The 20,000-nt window shown below is 43.2% G+C and overlaps 1 protein-coding gene across 6 annotated transcripts in view; it reads right to left on the reverse strand.

Moving 5' to 3' along the window:
- Nucleotides 1–6,099: 6,099 nt before the first annotated feature.
- The window catches only part of LOC122252243 (uncharacterized), a 76,246-nt gene continuing 62,345 nt past the window's right edge, over nucleotides 6,100–20,000 (reverse strand). For all 6 annotated transcript variants that reach the window (XM_043014597.2, XM_043014598.2, XM_043014601.2 and 3 more), the window contains exons 2-7: nucleotides 16,203–16,349; nucleotides 13,526–13,743; nucleotides 12,260–12,792; nucleotides 11,527–12,014; nucleotides 11,053–11,235; nucleotides 6,100–9,470 (exon numbers count right to left, since the gene is read on the reverse strand). In XM_043014597.2, coding sequence (XP_042870531.1) covers nucleotides 9,229–9,470; nucleotides 11,053–11,235; nucleotides 11,527–12,014; nucleotides 12,260–12,792; nucleotides 13,526–13,743; nucleotides 16,203–16,349 — 1,811 coding nt within the window. In that variant the 3' untranslated portion in view covers nucleotides 6,100–9,228. The remainder of the gene's footprint in view (nucleotides 9,471–11,052; nucleotides 11,236–11,526; nucleotides 12,015–12,259; nucleotides 12,793–13,525; nucleotides 13,744–16,202; nucleotides 16,350–20,000) is intronic.

Raw genomic sequence — 20,000 nt, forward strand, 5'->3', positions numbered from 1 at the left:
ACTCTATCTCTCTCTGGGTCTCTCTCTTTCCCTCTCGTTTTCTCTCACACTCTCTTTCTCTATCTCTCTCTCACTTTCTCTCTCTCTCTCTCTCTCTCTCTCTCTCTCTCTCTCTCTCTCTCTCTCTCTCTCTCTCTCTCTCTCTCTCTCTCTCTCTCTCTCTCTCTCTCTGAACACGCTAAACCTTATCAATACACTTGACTGCATTCCGTTGTATCTTACTTACAACGGATGAGAAACTTTCAGTACCTTTCTATGGCAGAATGAACCTTTTCTTTCAGTCGTATTCAGGCTTTGTATTTCAGGAGGCCGTAATAAAGGTTATTCTCAGTCTTGAATGCCGTTCTCGTTATTAGGGGCAATAGCAAAGTCATTTCCGTAAAGCAAAGAATTTGTTTTCTTTTTTTCTTTTTTGTGGTATTCGTTTATTTGCGTCTTTTTTTTTCTTTTTTTACTTAATTCTCTTTTTTTCGTTATCGTTTTCATTATCTCTTTACATTATTTGTCTATAGATTATTTTTTGTCAATACTTATCTTTTACAGATTCTTGGTTTATCAACTTTATCTTTCATGCCATTTTCTTTTTATATATGTATTTGTGATTGCTTCTATGTATGTGTATGTATCTGCGTCTATGTATACGTCTGTGTATGGATCTGTGTATGGATCTCTGTCTGTATCTTTGTGTGTATCTGTATCTATGTTAGCGTCTGTGTATGTATCTGCATTTGTGTCTCTGTCTGTATCTTTGTGTGTATCTGTATCTACTGTATGTTTGCGTCTGTGTATGTATCTGCATTTGTGTCTCTGTCTGTATCTTTGTGTGTATCTGTATCTACTGTATGTTTGCGTCTGTGTATGTATCTGCATTTGTGTCTCTGTCTGTATCTTTGTGTGTATCTGTATCTGTGTTTACGTCTGTGTAGGTATATGCATTTGTGTCTCTATGTTTGCGTCTGCCTTTGCGTATGTATATGTGTCTATGTCTGAGTTTGTATCAACGCCTGTGTCTATGTATACGCTAAACCATTTATAGCTTCCTCTTCTCCTTAGCCCACATCCCAACATCATTATTCCCAAACGAGAAATGACAACACGACCAAAATGGGGGATAAAGAAAACACTGCAGAACTATACATCTAATTTAATGTTTCTTCTAGCACACTGTCCACTTTTTTAAGGCTACACACACGGACAGACGGTAAAGTTACTCGTGGCGAGACTAGCTCCATTTAGAAAGTGGATATAAATGTCGTTTTTTGTGTTTAAATATAATACAGTACTTAATATATTAATAGATTACTGGGGAGAAGTTTATTATTATTATTATTATTATTATGATTATTATTATCAATATTATTATTTTTTTGTGAATTTATATGTAGTTTTTTTTTTCTTTCTCTCTTTATATTATTACTGATTTCCATCCACTTCAAATGAGCCAAACTCTAGGTTGATTTAGACAGACAGACAGACTCCCCTTATTTTCGTACATACTGATTCGTAACGGCAACACTTGCGTGGATCTAAGTAGGTTTTGAATTTGTGATTTACAGGAGAATAAGATGAAAATATAACATAGGAAATGAGAGAACAGAGGTCAGGGTCTGTTTTTTACATAAAATAGAAATTATTATCATTTCATTTTTTTTTCATCTTTTTTTGCAATTCATTTTTGGTTGTTTTCCTCAATCTTGTTTTATAGTTATACAAAAACAACAGCTTCATTTTTCACTTTTGTTACAAATATATTACATTAGTAAGACTGAGGAAGGTTTGCAAAATAATCCTATATAAACATCGTATATATATATATACATACACACAAATATATATATAAATATATATATATATATATATATATATATATATATATATATATATATATATAAGAAAGTATACGCCAAGTCCTCGTGAGCATTAAAAAGAAAAGAGAAAGATAGAGAGAAAACGAAAAAATAGAGGAGAGAAAGAAAGAAATGAAGAGCGAGAGCGAGAGCGAGACATAGAGAGAGAGAGAGAGAGAGAGAGAGAGAGAGAGAGAGAGAGAGAGAGAGAGAGAGAGAGAGAGAGAGAGAGAGAGAGAGAGAGAGAGAGAGAAAAGGAGAAAAAAAAAGAAAAAAAGAGAGAGACGGAGATAGACAGACAGACAGACAAATAGAAACATGGAGAAACATACAGAGACAACATACAAATAAGAAATGTACAAACATCTTTTCTTTACGAAAGGAGAACAGAACCCCTTTCTCCCTCAGCTCGAGGCGAAAAAAGGAGAGAACCTAAGCCACCTAACCCACGCATGTTCCTCTAAGCCGCGTCGACGCCCCGGGCTGCCCTCCAAACGTGCTCCTCAGGTCAAAGGTCAAGTCAAGTCGAAGTCATTTTGTATCACATTCCTTTCCATCATCTATCACGAACGAGGCATGATGGTGACCTGGATCCCCCGTGAAGTCAGGGATGATGTCCCAAAAGGAGCAACATCCTGCTTTGTCCTTCAGGAGGGATGGGCGAGAGGGGGGGGGTTGCCGTGATAGGGGGGGGAGAAGGAGGGAGGGGGGAGGGTAATCTTATAGTGTGTGATCTCTTCCTGGAGCGTCAGAGGTCATCTTCGGCATCCCAGGATCACCACTATACCGGTCACCATCACCATTCTCATTCTTATCACCACGTACCTCCTCTCACCCGATCAGTAACTGTTCACGAAGAGAATCTGTTTTTCAGTAACAAGTTTTTTGTTTTGTTTTCTAAATCTTGTCACGTGTCGGAAAGCTATTGTGAACAGTTACATAATCATTCACTACAGTCACCATCACCATCTTTATCCTGCTACAGTGTAACAGTTGGGGGGGCGTTCGCTAGGCCTCCGCCCCCCCTTCCTTACTCCTGGGGAGCTTCTTACACTGTGACGTCACTCATCTCAGTGAAGTTCTTCTTCCGTATAAAATATAACCTTTTTTCGTCAATTAATTTACTTTTTCTCTACTAAAATTATATTCTTTTATTTATACTGACGATGTCGAAGCCTTGGGCTGCCAGTCAAAGTCAGTCGATGTTTATTTTTTTATTTTTTGTTTTTCATCAAGCTAAAATATGTGTCAAATTTTTAATCAGTACTTTTTCATCTTATAGTAATTTTCATTCTTTTGAATCAGAATACATATACTTTCCTTAACAATTTAGAATATGATTTAAATAGCTTTGCTTTGTAAAAGGAACCGAGACAGTTACTTTACTAATGTGGAATCTATATCGACTTCAACCAGCAATCCGACTGTCCCACCGTCCAAATTCCGGGTTTCATATAAAAACAACCAATATAAGATTAGAATTTTGCCTTATCTACTTAATTTTCATGACCAATTGTGAAATGCCATGCTTTAAAAACGACGTGCTTACTAACAGTTATACATCGATTTACTCTACGTTAAGCCAGTGATACGAATAACCTATTTTGAACATTAGGTGCTATTGTCACACAAAAAAAGATTCCTTTTTAACGGCACTGGGTTCGAAAACTCTCACTTCTTCCTGCCAAATGAATCCAACCAAAATATTCCTGCCTTTGAACGCATCCCTTCGAGGGTTTAGTCAGAGAGGCCCAAAGACCCTCTGGAGAGAAGTATGTTCGTACACACTAATTTACATCCCGTTTCTTGGGATCAGCCGAGAGGACCTCCGCCTCACACTACCTGAATGTCATCTTGCGTCAAGTCGTCAGTCCGTCAGCGAGCGTCAGCGCTTGGGCGCAGGGCCGAGACGTCAGCACGGCCTCTCGTTATATTTACATGGTCACACCATCCTTGCTTCCAGCTAGGACGGCACGACCCGGTGGAGAAGGATCGTCCCGCCACTGCTTATCAACGACCGGGTTACACCAGACAGTCACCAGGCAGGTCGTTCTGCCGCTCAAACACCTCGTTGCCAACACCTTAGGAGTAGAGTGAGTGGCCGCACCGGCCGGGGAGAGCCTGCCTCACCTCCGCGGCAGTGTCCTTACGAGACTGCCGTCGGTTGAGGACCACTACTAACTCCCCTCCGTGCAGTGACGTCATCTGGAACTGCCAATATCCACGCTGCTTCTTGATACAATCTGAGAACTCTTCCATGCAGTGAGCAGACACACGGCAGTCTACACTGACTGCATATACTGACGGTAACATTGAACACACATATGTTGTAGTCACCCTCACCGTTGGGCACATAAATATTAAAATAAATCTGGAAAAAAACAACATGATGCAAGCCTTCGGAACTTAAAAATGTGAGGTAGATCAGACATAGTACTATTGTTTGTACTGAAAAATGACTATTGTATAATTGTTAAAATGTGAGCTGTAGCTTGGCGGCTGTATCGGACCTTCCGCACGGTGACTCGATCACAATGTCACAGAATCTCACAAGCCTCTCCTGTTGCCACTGTAAAACCAGTGTGTACGACTCACAGAACAACAATTATATTACATACTGGCCTTTGACAGCGCAGAGGTAGCGAGTGTGGAGGGGGGGGGACGACAAGCAAGGTCAAGTAGGAGTTTGGTGAGAGAAATTGTGATCAGGTCACTTGGCTACGTCCGTTACAGGTCAAGTATTATGTTAACATACCACGTTTTAGGTCAGAGCACGGGGAGCACATATTACATATATCGTTTGGCTAGATATGAGGAACATGTGAAAATTAATGTTATATATATAATATATATTATGTAATAACACTATCTTGAGGACCACACACACACCCAGGCTTGTACCCACACCTGGCTGGCTGTATCACAATGTATATGAAGGTTAAAAGTCTCTCTCTAAGCTTGTACTCACTACGGATGTTAGGAACGTGATTTTACTGACCGACAGAGGTAGAGAGTTTGAATCGAGGTAGATCTGAAGGGGAAGAAAACAAGAAAGGATTCAAAGGTAATTAGATAAAGAACAAGGAAGATAAAATTGTAAATTCTCCGCCGTTGATGAGATAAAAATAATATATATATATATGACAGGGTGCAAAATATATAAATAATGTATAGGGGAGTGGGGGGCAGAGGGTGATGACGTAATAAAGTGATGACGTAAAAGGGGCGGAGAACAGATGAAAGATTCTTCAATATATGTTTTTTTTTCGAGACTTTTTTTCTCAGAGGGAACAAGAAATAGTTGCTAACCTCTAATTTTCTTTCATCATTTTCTTCTATGAATAATAAAAGAAAATGTGGGAAAGGGGAAAGGAAACAGAGACGGAGGAGGAAAAGAGGGGAAGAAGAGGGAGAAGACAAGGGGAAAAGAGTCCAGCCTAGTAGCCTGTATGGTCCTCTTGACTATAGCCATTCGTAGTAATTAATGTTATGTAAAAAGTCACGTCTAGAACTAAGTTTATACATCAACTTATAATGAACACACACATATTGCAACAAACTTACACAAAATAAAGAAACACTCACAAAAAGGTACACGTTTGTATCGGTAATCCTGAGGTAAGTAACAGCAACGGTACGACAGTTATATACTGATATATATATTCATATTTATATATATATACTGAAGGAGCATATTTGAAATATAACTAATTTGGCGAAGCAACTGCGACCATCCAGAGAGGCAAGAAAATCAAGGAAAAATTAATAATGATGATAATAATATCATTAATAATCGTGATGATTGTGATGATAATAATGATAATAAAATTCATTATAATAATAAGAATAATAATGATAGTAATAATAATGATAATAATAATAATAGTAATAATTATAATAATGATGATGATAATAATAGTAATAATAAAAATTATAATAATAGTAATAATAAAAATGATAATAATAGTAATAATAAAAATGATAATAAAATAATAATAATGATAACGAATATAATGAAAATAAAAGGTAGTGACAGCTCTCACACCAAAAAATCAACAAAACTTTACGAAATCTTTTAATCTAAAAAAATAAAAACCACAAACATTAACCTCCTCTGGATGAAACGCCTGAGAACTTCCGCCTTCCTTAGAGTCGAACTGGCGTCTGAATCCCCACCAAAATGCGCCCTTGAGTCAATCTTGGAGAGCTCTGAGCTGAGTTGCAGCCGAGTTCGGTCATTTTGATTCCTAGCTTTTTCCTTTTTTTTTTTTTTTTTTTTTTTTTTTTTTTTGGTTATTTCGATTACGTATTTCGTCCTTTCTTTCGTTTTCCCTACTTTGTTTCTTTCTTTTGTTAGTCTACTTCTACTTGTTTTTCTTCTTCTTCTTCTTCTTCTTCTTCGTCGTCTTCTTCTTCTTCTTCTTCTTCTACTTCTTCTGTTTTCCATATTCCTTGTTTATTTGTTTGTGTTTGAACATTATTACTCGATGGATCATGCCACCGAAACGAAAACCTTGTATCAAAATGAACGAACTACTTTTTATTTCTTCGCCTTTTAACACCGTCTCCAAGACCAAGGCAACAGTCTCCCCACCCATTCCCCCACCGTTCCCCCTCTACCCCCTTCATCCATCCCTCCCCCCCCACTCCCCACTCCCCTCCCCCGCCATCACACCCACATCCCCATACATCCATAAGCAAGAGAGGAGGTGAGGGTAAGTGAAGGGAGATGGGGGGGAGGGGAGGGAGGGAAGTGGAGGGGTGTGGAGGGGAGTAGGTAGAAGAGAGGAGGAGAGGGGAGGGTGGGGGGAGGGGGAGGGGAATCTGAGCCTCATACATTTGCCTTCATGGGTGGGGATCTTTCCAAAACCCACGTTCAACCAATGGGCATTCTGCTATCCAAGCTCACTGGAATGTGGTGAGAAAGATAAAAAACAAAATAAATAAACTAACAAACACTGCTGCTTTATGAGCCTTATTTATAAGAGGCAGTGAGGGAAATAAAATGCTATGCTTAGGTAGATTCTGGAGTTAAGAAGGGGGGGGGAGGTTGGGGTAATAACGATGATGATGATGATAATGGAGATGATCATAACAAAATGATGATAATAAGAACATGAAGGAAAGTAAACAAAATTGCATCATGAATATTGGCTGCACTGAGATTACATTGATGAGTAAACAGTATGCAGACGAATAGAAGGAGGAGAAAGAGGAGAAAGAGGAAGGGGAGAGAGGAGAAGGAGGGAAAAGAGGATATGGGCGATGAGAAAATAATAATAATGAAAATAAAAGTCATAAAACTATAGTTCAAAAGAAGGATAACAAAGGAGTGTGTATGTGCGTTGTGATATCTAAGACATCCCGAATTATCAAAGATATCTTTCTTTCCAAGATAGGAGGAAGAGTTAGTGAATGATTGGAGGGAGGGAGAGGGGGCGGGGTAACGTATATAGAGCACCCTTATCACCGAAATCGTTGGATGAGTTTATGTCATGCATCCTCTTCTTTGAGCAAAGTCAAACTACTACACGAGGAAAAATATATATATATATACTTATCTCAACTAGGAAATGCAACGCTGATTTATTTTCAGTTTCCAAAAAAAAGAAAGATATATATATCCTCTCGTTAAATATCTGTTTTTTTTTATTTTCGTTCTCATTCTAAAGGACTTTGGAAATCGCATTCTTGCATTCCTGCTTATTTTATTTAATCAAACTAGCGTCATTTTTTTTACGAACTACGCTGAAGAGAAAAAGTGGGGGGGGAGGGGGGAGGGGGTACACGTCTTCGTTTCCTGAGCTCGTTATAAAGTCTCTCTTATTTACGTTCTATTTCTCTCTATAAATCCCTGAAGAGTCTTGATACGCTGACGATAAAAGGAACGAAACATCATAAGGATGTCTGTCCTTGATTGCTTTTTGTTTGTTTCTTTTCTTCAATCTTTTCTTTTCCAGATTGCTTTGGCTTCGACAGGACTGCGGGGCATCTACTCGACATCACTAAACAAACATTCCGCAGTTTACATTATGACTAAGAATTGAATGATCCGTGAGCATTCGAGTCATATATCATTTAGGCCTAGTTGACTAAGATACACGTCAGCAATTCCAGATTTCGAGTCTAGAAAATATAGTTTCTGTAGTTTTGTACGTTTGACCTGGAAGATACTCCAACAGAGTCATGGGGTACTAAAATCTGCTATATCGTGAGGCGTGTGTAAAGCTTCCTTGAGGAAAGGAAACTCCGTGTGAGCTAGCAAAGGTGCAGTAACAACTAGAAGGATACAAAACATGAGGTAGTTAAGACAGGGTGCTTGACCCAACGTGGATACCTGAGTAACTGGTTCTTATGATTCATGCAGGGTTTCTTTAGACATATATATATAGTATTTCGTCCCCTGCAATACCCAGGGCAGGGAGGTATACCCATGAACACAGACGAAACAATATCTGCAATACGAAAACTGAAAAACAAAAACAACAAAAGAAGATGCTAAACTTGCCTTGCTTCTGCAGAGAAAGTTCGATGTTGCATTCGCAAAAGAGGAACATTGAAAACCAGGTCCCCTCCCTGCCCTTGTTCTTTCCCTGATACATCTCAGGGCTGAGGTCCTCGTGAGGGACCCCTGCTTCCCCGGCTCTGACCGCCCGTGTTTTGTTGGAGGGATAATGATGGCAGCTATAAAAATAATACTGTACATCTACAAACATCTTGTGCATGCTTGCTTTGTTGAGCATAAGGCACCCACACCAGAAATCATTCACTAGATTATGAACAGAAGAAACATACCATCCCTTTCTTGGGTTCGTGATTAATCTTCTATAAAATATAACCATTTCAAATAAAACCTACAGTTAACAAGGTCCATAATACGACTCCACGCTTACACTATGGTATTGGGGTTATGATATTAGCACACTTGAAGCTACGAGAACACCGGCCATGGACCATACATAACACAGTTTAGCGCGCTTCACAAGCACAGCTAAAGACCCAAGCGCGAGTCCAACAGTGTGACTATCACTAGCGTCGCCTACAGCATACCAACAACACTGGAGGCTGGCGAGCACCCAGCAGGTCCTTCGTCGTCTATCAAGTGCTCGACCAGCTGTACACATGGATACCATCGGGGCCTCGAGGGCACGTTTCTGTACACAGAGCACCAAGTATCACCCAGACTCTTCGCCGCGTCACGTCACTCGAACTCTCGTCGTGGGCTCCCCCGACCCCCGCCCCCCTCCTGCGCCCGGGGGCAGCGGGGCGTCGTCTGGCCGGCGGGGCGTCGGCGTGGACGGTGGAGAGCCCTGCGTCGCCGTCGCCGTCGTGGGCAGCGGCATCAGGGCACGAGTCTGAAGTGATCGGGGACGGACGGCCGCTACTCCGGGTACGGAGGGTACAGGGCGCGGCGCAGCTGGGCCGGAAGGGCCTCCGGGCGGGAGAAGTCCACGTTCTGGTGCTCGCGCGCGATGTGGCAGCGAACCGTGAACCAGCGAGTGAACCCGCGGTGGCAGATCGGGCACGGGATCCGCACGCCCTTGTGGAAACACCGGATGTGAGTCCGCAGGTTGTTCTGGTGGCGGTAGGAGCGCGGGCAGTAAGGGCACTTCACCAACTCAGCTGGAAGGAACACAGACGAAAAATCATTATCCTTTCTTCTGCTTGCGTTCAGCAAAAGATAAAATAAAAAGTGAAGAAGCAAATGCATATGCAAACAAAATCAAGAAGAGAAAAGGCAAAACTCAACTGTACGAAAAGTGAAAGCAAACTCTACATAAAAACGTAACCAAATAAAAGGTAGGAAGCAACAAAGAAACATAGCAACTAAACATTGGTTCTCCACTACGTACACTACACTACACTACAAGGGACGAGCCTCGTGCTACGGGCTGGAAGAGGCGGGGGCGTCTGCCTTCCTATTGTTTGGAATGTTAAGTCTGTGCACGGTCCGTAGGTGCAAGTTTCTGCTGAAGTTGTGTTTGAAGGTGGAGCCGCAGAGGGCGCAGGTGAACACTCGCCGCCGCTGCGCGTGGTCGGTGCGGACGTGGCGCGCCAGCGAGCTCTGCACCGAGTACGACGCCCCGCACAACCCGCACACGTGCCGCCCGCGGGCGTGTTCGGACCAGTGGCTTCGTAGTTCTGCCAGGGACGCGTGGCCCCGCCCACAGGTGGAGCACACCCACCCTCCAGGGGGCGCGGGGGGTTCCTCATCCCCCTCTAAGAGGGGGGACGGTGCCCCCCCTCCTGTATCCCCCTCGCCCCACACCACACACTCTGCAAGAAACAACACCACCAGTAAGCAGCCACCCGAGGCTTTAGTGCGTCAAGATGCCGCCCGCGTCCAGCCGCCTCCGCCTCCTGCCAATGCGTGGCAGAGGACGTCGGCGCGGACGGGGCACAGGTTAGACTGGTTCTCCGAGTACCTCGACCTGAGGCTCACAGGTCGCTCTTACTGTGGTGTTCTTTCTCGCCTTTTTCATGCAACATGCAGCGCCATGCACCGGACAAGCCCAAAAGCAAGTGCTCTCTAAGCAGGCAGATGAGAGAGGTTTCAAGCACAATTCTTACAGATAAAATAAGCTACATTCTTTTTTTCTTCTTGACAAACTTATCTAAAACAAGTGCATCAAATTACAATCAAGTGAATGGTCTAATCCGGTAATACACAATCAGAAAAAATCTACAGAATTTAAATGCAAGAAAATATGTAATAAATCACAGTTCTGTACAAAATCAAAACGTTAAATCATGCAGTCTAGTCAGCACTAATTTCACTAACTACTGATTCACTAATAGTGATATCTATTTTACAAAGAAATGGTGAAAGAATGACCAAAACATATAGTAATAGGTAATTCTACATAAATACGTGCGAAGCAAAGCGGAGACAAAGAGAAAGAGATAAATAAAATCAACAACAAAAAAATCAAACTAACAAAGGAGAAGAGAAGAAGGGAATAAAAACAAAGAAGAAGATCGAGGGATGGAAATATCACCCCCCTTTCTTCTCCCCCCTCCTTCCCCTCTCCTCACCCCCCCCCCCACTCCAAAGATGCAAGAACAAAGGGGGGGGGAAGGAAGGGGGGGGACATCAAAGGCACAACCCGAACAAGGCTTTGAGTCCCTCTCCCCCCCCCCTTCCCTCCTAAAGGCACGTCGATGGGCTACCCCCTCCCCTCTCCCCTCCCCCCACCACGCCTACCTGTGGACGTGTTTCCTGAGGAGGAAGTCGAGAGGTTCCGCTGACGTGAGTTCGTGGTGGTGATTTCCGACGTGGTGGTGTCGCGGCCCGTGGTCGTGGTGGTCGTCGTGTTGGTGGTGTTGTCGTCGTCCTCCTCCACGTCGCCTTCTGGGGTGAGGAGTTCCGTCTTGCTGATTACGGAATCTGGAAGGGGGGAGGGTGTGATGATGGTGGGTGGGGGATATTAGTGGTTGTGATGATGGTGGTGACTAGAGGCGATGACGATGATGGTGGTGGTGGTGGTGACACTAGTGGCAATGGCGATGATGGTGGTGGTGGTGGTGACACTAGCGGCAATGAGAGTGCTGATGATTATGATAATGGGAATAGTGATCTTATTGGTGATAGTCAGAAAAAAAAATCAATTAGAAATGAGATACGAAATGAAAAAGTCCAAGAAGAACTAATAAAAGAAAACTGGAAACGGCTCCTTACCTCCTGAGGGCGAGCGGTCGTCCTTATCCTTAGGACTGAAAGATTTCTCGTCCTCTCGTCGCTCGGAGTCCTTCGCGTTTGTGCCGTTGTGGCTCTCGCTCAGGGGGTTCTTCTCCCCTTCCCTCTCCCTCTCCCTTTCTTTCTCCCTCTCCCTTTCGCGGTCTAGTAATCGCTGGGTCTCCCTCTCCCTCTCCCTCTCCAGTTCTCTGTCTCTTTCTCTTTCTCTCTCGCGCTCTCTTTCCCTCTCCCTCTCTCTCTCCTTCTCCCGTTCTCTCTCCCTCTCCCTTTCTCTCTCCCTCTCCCTCTCCCTCTCGCGCTCCATGTCGAGGTCGGTAGCGCCCCGCGGAGGCCACACGGGCGGCGGGCGGTCCTTGTCGTCGTGGGCGTCGTAGTGGGAAGTGGGCGCCAGTTTATGGGCGTTTCTCTCCATCATCTTTTTGGAGTCTTGGAGGAGTGGCAGTGAGAAGGGGAGGCCGAAGGGCGGGACACTGCGCAGAAGAGAAGGAACACGAAATGAAATGAGCTGTTCGCTTCTTAAATGTGGCGGACGATTCCGCAGAGTTAAAGCCCATGATTGGAGCCTTGTGAGTTCTATCTCGCAATATTGTTCCAGCTTCTTTCATGCACTTCTAATTCGCCTCATTATACACATTTTGGTATTATAGTCTTATTTCATGTTTAAATATTTTATATCATATCAAAAAAGATGACGAGGCAAAGCAAGGAGACTTACCCGAGTTGCTGCACCATCTTGGGGTCAGGGACCGGGGACTGCGGCGAGGTGCGCGGCGGCAGGAGGCTGGATCCCGCCGTGGGGTCGTACTGCGGGTGCGGCGACCGAGGTCTGACCAGGCCGCTGGGGAAGAAGGGCGGGGCTGGCAGGGGCGGGCCGGGGCTCTTGGAGCTCGGGCGCGACATGAGCGACGACGTGTAGAGCAGGGAGCGCGCGGGGGTGAGCGAGGCGGCGGTGGGCAGGGGCGGCGCCGGGGGGGACGCCGGCCGCCGGGCGTAGCTGCTGGGGACCATGCTGAAGTGCGGAAGGTCGCGCAGGTCCCGCAGGTCGGGTCGCAAGGCGTCCCTCGAGTTGGTCCCTCTGTGGTCGCGGATGTCAAGCCCTCCAGGCAGGTGGGCGGAGTCCCCGGGCGAATGCTTGGGGCGCTTGGCCGGGGGCGGCGTCGAGGACGAGCCGCCGTTGTCCCGCAGGCGCTCCTTGCCGCCGCCGCCGTCATCCTCCTCTTTGCTCGCCACGTCCGCCAGGCCCTTGATCTGCGGGACACGCCACCACGCCCATTAAGACAACGCCAACAAAATAGTGTCATCCTAGCATAATCTCCAGCAACATCGAAAAACAATAAAAAGTATACACAGTAACATGCACGTAGATATTGCATACATTTCATTGCTTAAGACATGCAATACCGCGACGCATTTCACCCATTAGATACAAACTTAGATACAATAAATTCTAATGAATAAATGAAGTTGAAATGCTAACCTAATCATATGTTCCTAGCATGTAATGATTTAATGAATGCTTTTATGTTTGTCGTATTTCAAAAACTAATGAATAAAGAATAAAGCACTGTGAAATATATGCATATGCAGGATATTAATCATGATAACAATAATAATACTAGCACTGCTGCTACAACAATCGCTATTACTGCTACCTCTACTTCGACTACTGAACTACTTTTCAGAGCTATAGCCTCCAGTCCAAGCCGAGCCTACAACACCTTGCTTTGAGTCCCGTTCTCATGCGACTCGCTGCTATCACTTTAGCTACTAATTATACTACAATTACTCCTTTCTAATACTACAACTACATCTACTACTCCTACAACAAGTACTTCTCCTTGTACTACTACTTTCCTGCTACTACTCCCGCTACTACCACTACCACAACTACAACCACTTCTACATACCACCACTACCCTAAGTACCATCTCCCGACCCCCGCCCCCCGCCCCCCGCCCCCCGTCCCCCGCCCCCTCCTCACCTTCAGCGTCTCCGCAGTCTTGAGCAGCGACGACAGCTGATCCTGCTCAATGTTGACCTCGCCGCGGTACATGTAGTCAACGAGTGCCCTGAGGTCAGCGTATCTCGTGCCGTCCATAATGATGACCGGCTGCTGACCCTCCGGCGACGCCTGCAGGATACGCTCGAAGTGGGCCGAGGACGCCAGGAGAACCAGCTTGTGAACCCGAAGGACATGGCCTGAAGGAGAGAGAGAGAGAGAGGACTCGGTTTAGCTTGGGGATTTTTCGTGAGAGTTTGGATACGTTTTAGGTGTTTGATGTTTGGTTTATTTTGTGTTTGGAAATGTGGATTAAGTTGTATTTTGATATGTACGTGGTATTGCTATGTTATGGGAATGAATTGTGTGTATCGCAATGTTAAGTACGCACATACATACAGTAATGCTAATGGTTTCAATAATGATAACAATAATAACAAGTATAAGACAAAAAAACAACAGCAACAACAATAATAATAACAACAACAAAAAACAATACTATTGTTGAAAAAAGTTATATGAACAATAAAAAATAGAGCAATAACTATTATCATCTTCATGATCCTTATCATTATCATCATCCTTATTATCATCAATATCATTATCATTACCATTACTATCATCATCATTATCATCATAATCATTATAAGCATCACTAATATCATGATCATTATCATCCTTTTTATCACTCTAATTACCATAATGGCAAAGCAGCAACCATTTCCTCAATGCAATAAAATCTCAATCAACATGAATCAAGAGAGGAGTACCCTGCCGTGCGGTCGTGTCCCTGCCAGGGTAGGGCGCCAGGGAGGGTGACAGGTAAGAATGTTGGGCTGAGGTTGCAAGGGGTTGGGGGTAGGGTAGGGGAATGGTATGGGGGTGAGGGAGGGCGGGGGTGGGGCAAGGGAGGGGGCAATGGGGAGGGAGGGGGTTAAGGCAAAGGGAGAAGGGATAAAGAAAAAGTGGGAATAAATATCAGAGAAGACGAGAGAAAAAAGGTGAAGGATTAGGGAAGGAAAATAGGATTGAATAGGAAAAGGAGTGGGGGTGGGAGTTGGGGGAGGTAGAGGGAAAAGGGTAAAGGAAAAGAAATGAGACAGCTAGACAGACACAGACTAAGAAAATCTCCCAAACAAAGAGACAACAAACAAGCAAACAAACAAACCTACATACAAAGAGACAACCCCACACACAAAGAAGAAAAATATATTCATAATAACTAAACATGACTCAGAAACGCTTAGGATGATAATCCCTTCAGAAAAAGTGACATGACTCCCCACTCTCTTTAGAAAAGTACGATCTGTCACCTCTTATAACAATGAAATTTACGAACATCACTTTACTACAGAAGAAAATCCCGAATTACTACTTTGCGTAAATAGAGAAATGCGAAAATAAGTGAATCAAACAATCAAGATATCAAAATAGATAGACACAGAGAGATAGATAGCAGGCTAGCTAGCACGCCAGATAGAGAGATATATAGATGGAGAGATATAGGTAGATGGATGGATAGGTAGGTAGGTAGGTGGATAGACAGCTAGATAGATAGTTAGACAAACAGGTAGGTAAGCAGGTATGTATATGTGTGTGTGTATATATATATGTATATACATACATATATATATATATCATATATATATATATATATATATATATATATATATATATATATATATATATATATATATATATATATATATATATATATATATATATATATAGAGAGAGAGAAAGAGAGAGAGAGAGAGAGAGAGAGAGAGAGAGGGAGAGAGAAGAGAGAGAGATATAGAGAGAGATAGAGAGAAAGGGAGAGAGGGAGTAAGATAGAGAGAGAGAGAGAGAGAGAGAGAGAGAGAGAGAGAGAGAGAGAGAGAGAGAGAGAGAGAGAGAGAGAGAGAGAGAGAGAGAGAGAGAGAGAGAGAGAGAGAGAGAGAGAGAGAGAGAGAGGAGAGAGAGAGAGAGAGAGAGAGAGAGAGAGAGAGAGAGAGAGAGAGAGAGAGAGAGAGAGAGAGAGTCAGAGACTTCCCTGCACACAAGAGGTAATAAACGTCCCTTTTTTCTTTCTGTCTCTAATATGGTTACTCGAAAGTTACCTAAACCCTTGTTCCTCTTACCATGAATATGATGAGAATAGCTCATTTACATATTTTGCCTATTTACATTCTGCAGAAATTGGTCTCATCTTATTTCGAATTTTATTGAACATTTGATGTCCCTTTTTTATCTTTTTTTTATCCGAATTCTCGGGAAGCTTTGAATGACTGCATATGCGTTGAGGAAAAATCATGAAGGGTTCTGAATAATTCTTGATATGTAGTGCATGTTTCGGTATAACAGTTTTATTTGCTTTGCGTGAAATTGTATCAATATGTCAATTGCATGTCTTGCAGTGAGGCATTGTCCAATCTCATCACTTCACTGCAGCAAAATAAACACGCACATAATAAATAACTATCTATCTATATCTAGATCTATCTATCTATCTATGTACCTATCTATCTATCTATCTATCTATATCTATCTATATATATATATGTGTGTGTGTGTGTGTGTGTGTGTGTGTGTGTGTGTGTGTGCGTGTGTGTGTATACATACAGACCAAAAAACAAATAAACCCAAATACGACCACAGCACCAGAGGTGCATCTTACCTTCGCAGAAGAGTGACACGTCCGCATATTGCTGAGAAGTGAGCACCGTCTCGAGCACCCCGAGGAGGTTGTGTTGGTGGTTATTCCAACGCAGGCAGTAGTGCTGCTGCGCCCCGTAGCTGTTGCTCATCCCGGAGCCAGACAAACCTAGGGGGAAGGAGGACGGGGCGGTTAGGGTCATTGCGAGAGAGATTGAGAGAAAGAGAGAGAAAGAGGGGGAGGGAGGGAGAGAGGGAGAGAGGGAGAGAGAGAGAAAGAGCGAGATCTTAACATGAGAAAATAAATGCGTAAAAAAAGGAACATCATGAAATATTGTAAATAACACAACTTATAAAATAAGTTACACCATTGATAAAATATGCAGAATCAATCTCACAAACACGATTAGCTCCATTCATCTAACAAAATGGTCTCCCTTTTTCTCTCCTATTTCCTCATGCCAGGAAATGGGCAAAAACTCTTCAAATCCCAGAGCAAACAGGAGCGCCCCCTCTAAGCACGGAAACGTCTGGCTGAGGGCAAGCCAAGCCAGCTCAGTCAACTCAGCTTAAAGATTAAATAGTCAAAAAAAGGGAATAAATATCAGGTCATTCATCACGGTATGAATCTTCGACCAGTGAGATCCTATGGGAAATATGTTTGTTTGTTTTTTGTTTTCTTGTATGAATCAATCTTAAAAAGTCCTTTATCCTCAGGAATAAATGCATTCCATATGTACAACAATATGCATATATATACATGCATGCGCAAACGCTCACACTAACACACACGAAGGCACAAATCCAGAGCGACACAGAACCAACTTCGTATAAACTTTTGAACGAAGTATATCACTCAATAACCCTTTCGAGGTCGTCCTATCACGCTAACGACCACCTTCGAGGATCAGATGCAACTACCTTCGCACAGAGGATGCTGCGAGGACTACTACCTACGACCTCCTCCCACGTGGGTGTGTTGCCCTCCATCTCGCCGTCCCTCTCCTCGCATCTCACCTCTGCAAGTTGCAAGGGCAATAAAAAAAGAAGAAGAAATAGCCGCCATCTTTATGGAGTCATTTTGTGGCTTGCGACGCCTCATCTCTCCGTCTCCCTCGCCTTTCTGGCCTTGTGTTGCGTCCGTTAACTCAGGATGGACTGGAGCGACACTGTCAATCAGGGAATCTGCCATTAAAACAGCCCTTTTTCTCTCCGTCTGCCATAAATCTTCGAGGGACCTTCGTCAACGAGGGAAACGCTTTAGGACCGATCTTTACAACTCGGGGGATATTTTTTTAAGGATGCAAAAGAGAAAAAGAGACCCCCCCCTTTTTTTTCTTCCTCCTGTCCTTCTCTCTTTTTCTCTTTTTCTTTCTTTCTCTCTCTCTCTCTCTCTCTCTCTCTCTCTCTCTCTCTCTCTCTCTCTCTCTCTCTCTCTCTCTCTCTCTCTCTCTCTCTCTCTCTCTCTCTCTCTCTCTCTCTCTCTCTCTCTCTCTCTCCCTTGGAAGACGACCCCCTTGTTTCGTCAACGTCATGCCCCCCCCCCCAATGGTTCTACTGCACGCCCCCCCCCCCTCCCCTTTTCCTCATTCGTCGCAAATCCCTTTCCTAACCTTCAAGACGGGGGGAAAGTCCCCATCCCTTCCTTCTCTTTTTATGTATTCATTTATCTATCTATCTGTCTGTCTGTTTGTCTACCTATCTCTTTCCTTTTTTTCAGAAGGATGACGAAAAAAAAAATTCTAAAAGTTGATAAAAGTAGAACGACCCACATAGATCGAAAAGACTTTTGGAAAAGATCCAGAACTACCGCTTTTTCTCTCTCTCTCTCTCTCTCTCTCTCTCTCTCTCTCTCTCTCTCTCTCTCTCTCTCTCTCTCTCTCTCTCTCTCTCTCTTTCACTCACTCCCTCTCTCTCTCTCTCTCTCTCTCTCTCTCTCTCTCTCTCTCTCTCTCACTCTCTCTCTCTCTCTCTCTCTCTCTCACTCTCACTCTCTCACTCTCTCTCACTCTCTCTCTCTCTCTCTCTCTCTCTCTCTCTCTCTCTCTCTCTCTCTCTCTCTCTCTCTCTCTCTCTCTCTCTCTCTCTCTCCCTTCACATATGTTTCCCATACACACAGCAAAGGTCAAAGCTTGCCCCAAGAATACGTGGGAAGAAACAGCGAGAGGCAGAGGAGGCCGTGAAGGAAGACATGTGGAAGACATAAAGATGAGGAAACTTACTGAGAATGATTGGGAAAAAGGAGACATCAAAATGGAGGAGGAATAAAGTGGGAGGGAAAGATGGAGAGAGAGGGAGGGAGGGAGGATATATACATAAATATATATATATATATATATATATATATATATATATATATATATAGAGAGAGAGAGAGAGAGAGAGAGAGAGAGAGAGAGAGAGAGAGAGAGAGAGAGAGAGAGAGAGAGAGAGAGAGAGAGAGAGAGAGAGGAAACAGAAAAAGAAAAAGAGATAGAGAGAGAGAGAGGAAACAGAAAAAGAAAAAGAGATAGAGAGAGAAAGATAAAAAAAAAAAAAAAACGGGAGCTAGATAGCGAGAGAGAGAAAAATGGCGTAAGATACAGACGGGAAAGAGATAAGGTAAAGAAAAAAAAAAAGATAATAGCGATAAGAAAGAGGGAAAGAGAGAAGGAGAAATTCCAAAATCGGAATCCCTGACGAAGCCGAAGAGATAGAGACCAAAGAGAGGAAATGGAAAATGGAGATGAAAGAGGAGACACAGAGCAACGGAAAGCGAAGAGGCTTGGCCCCTTTTCCTCTTCCTCCTCTTTGTCCTGTTCTTCTTCTTGTTCTCCATTTTCTTCTTTTTTCTTCTTCTTCTTCTTCTTCTTCTTCTTCTTCTTATTATTATTATTATTATTATTATTATTATTATTATTATTATTATTATTATTATTATTATTATTATTATTATTTTCTTTTCTTTTTCTTTTTCTTTTTCTTTTTTGTCTTCTTCTTCTTTTCCTCCTCCTAGTCCTCCTCCTCCTCCCCCTCCTCCTCCTCCTCCTCTTCTTACATAAATGTCACTCCGATAACCCTCAAAGAACTCACATACAGGAAAAAGGATATCCGAATCTGATTCTTAGGAAGTCCTCCGATAAGGGCGAAAGTTGTGGAATTTTGGATTTCGTTGACACATGAAATATTTTTAATTTAATTTTTTTCCCCTTTTTTCCTTCTTCTTTTTCTATTTTGTTTTCCTGTGACGCAGTTTCTTTATATTTTTCTTCTTGGTTTCTTTCATCTTTTCATGATGAGAATTCGAGAAAACGAGAATGAAAAGGAAGAGGAAAAAGGAAAGAAAGGAATAAGATGGAGGAAAAAAGTCGAGAAGATGAAATCGGGAAAAAATGAAAAGAAAATGAAAATCTTAGAGAAAACCCGGAAAAAAAACAAATGGAAACAAACGAAAAAAAAAGAAAAGAAAAGAAAGCGAAAACAAAAACGGGAGAAAAAAAATAAACATAAGGCGGAGAAAAGACCAAAAAAAAGAGAGAGAAAAAGGGAAAGATAGGGAAAAAAAGAGAGAAAACAAATCCCCAAGAAAACGAGAAGGAAAGCGAAAAGGCAAGAGGAAAACGAATACCCTGAGGGCGCCATGGATCGGGTCTCGGCACTAAATCAGTCGCGGGACAGCCACGGACGCCCTATACGCCCCCCTTCCCCCCCCTCCCCCCCTACCATCGCATTCCGCGCCATTTTGCAGCGACTGACCGCAAAGGGGGGGGAAAGAGGGGGGGGGGAGAAATAAGGGAAAAGAGGGGGGTGGGAGGGGAAGGAGGAAAGGGGGGGAGGAGGG

The sequence above is a fragment of the Penaeus japonicus genome, unplaced genomic scaffold, assembly GCF_977035675.1.
Source record: "Penaeus japonicus unplaced genomic scaffold, GWHDUDI00000001_assembly GWHDUDI00000042, whole genome shotgun sequence".
NCBI classification, from domain to species: domain Eukaryota; kingdom Metazoa; phylum Arthropoda; class Malacostraca; order Decapoda; family Penaeidae; genus Penaeus; species Penaeus japonicus.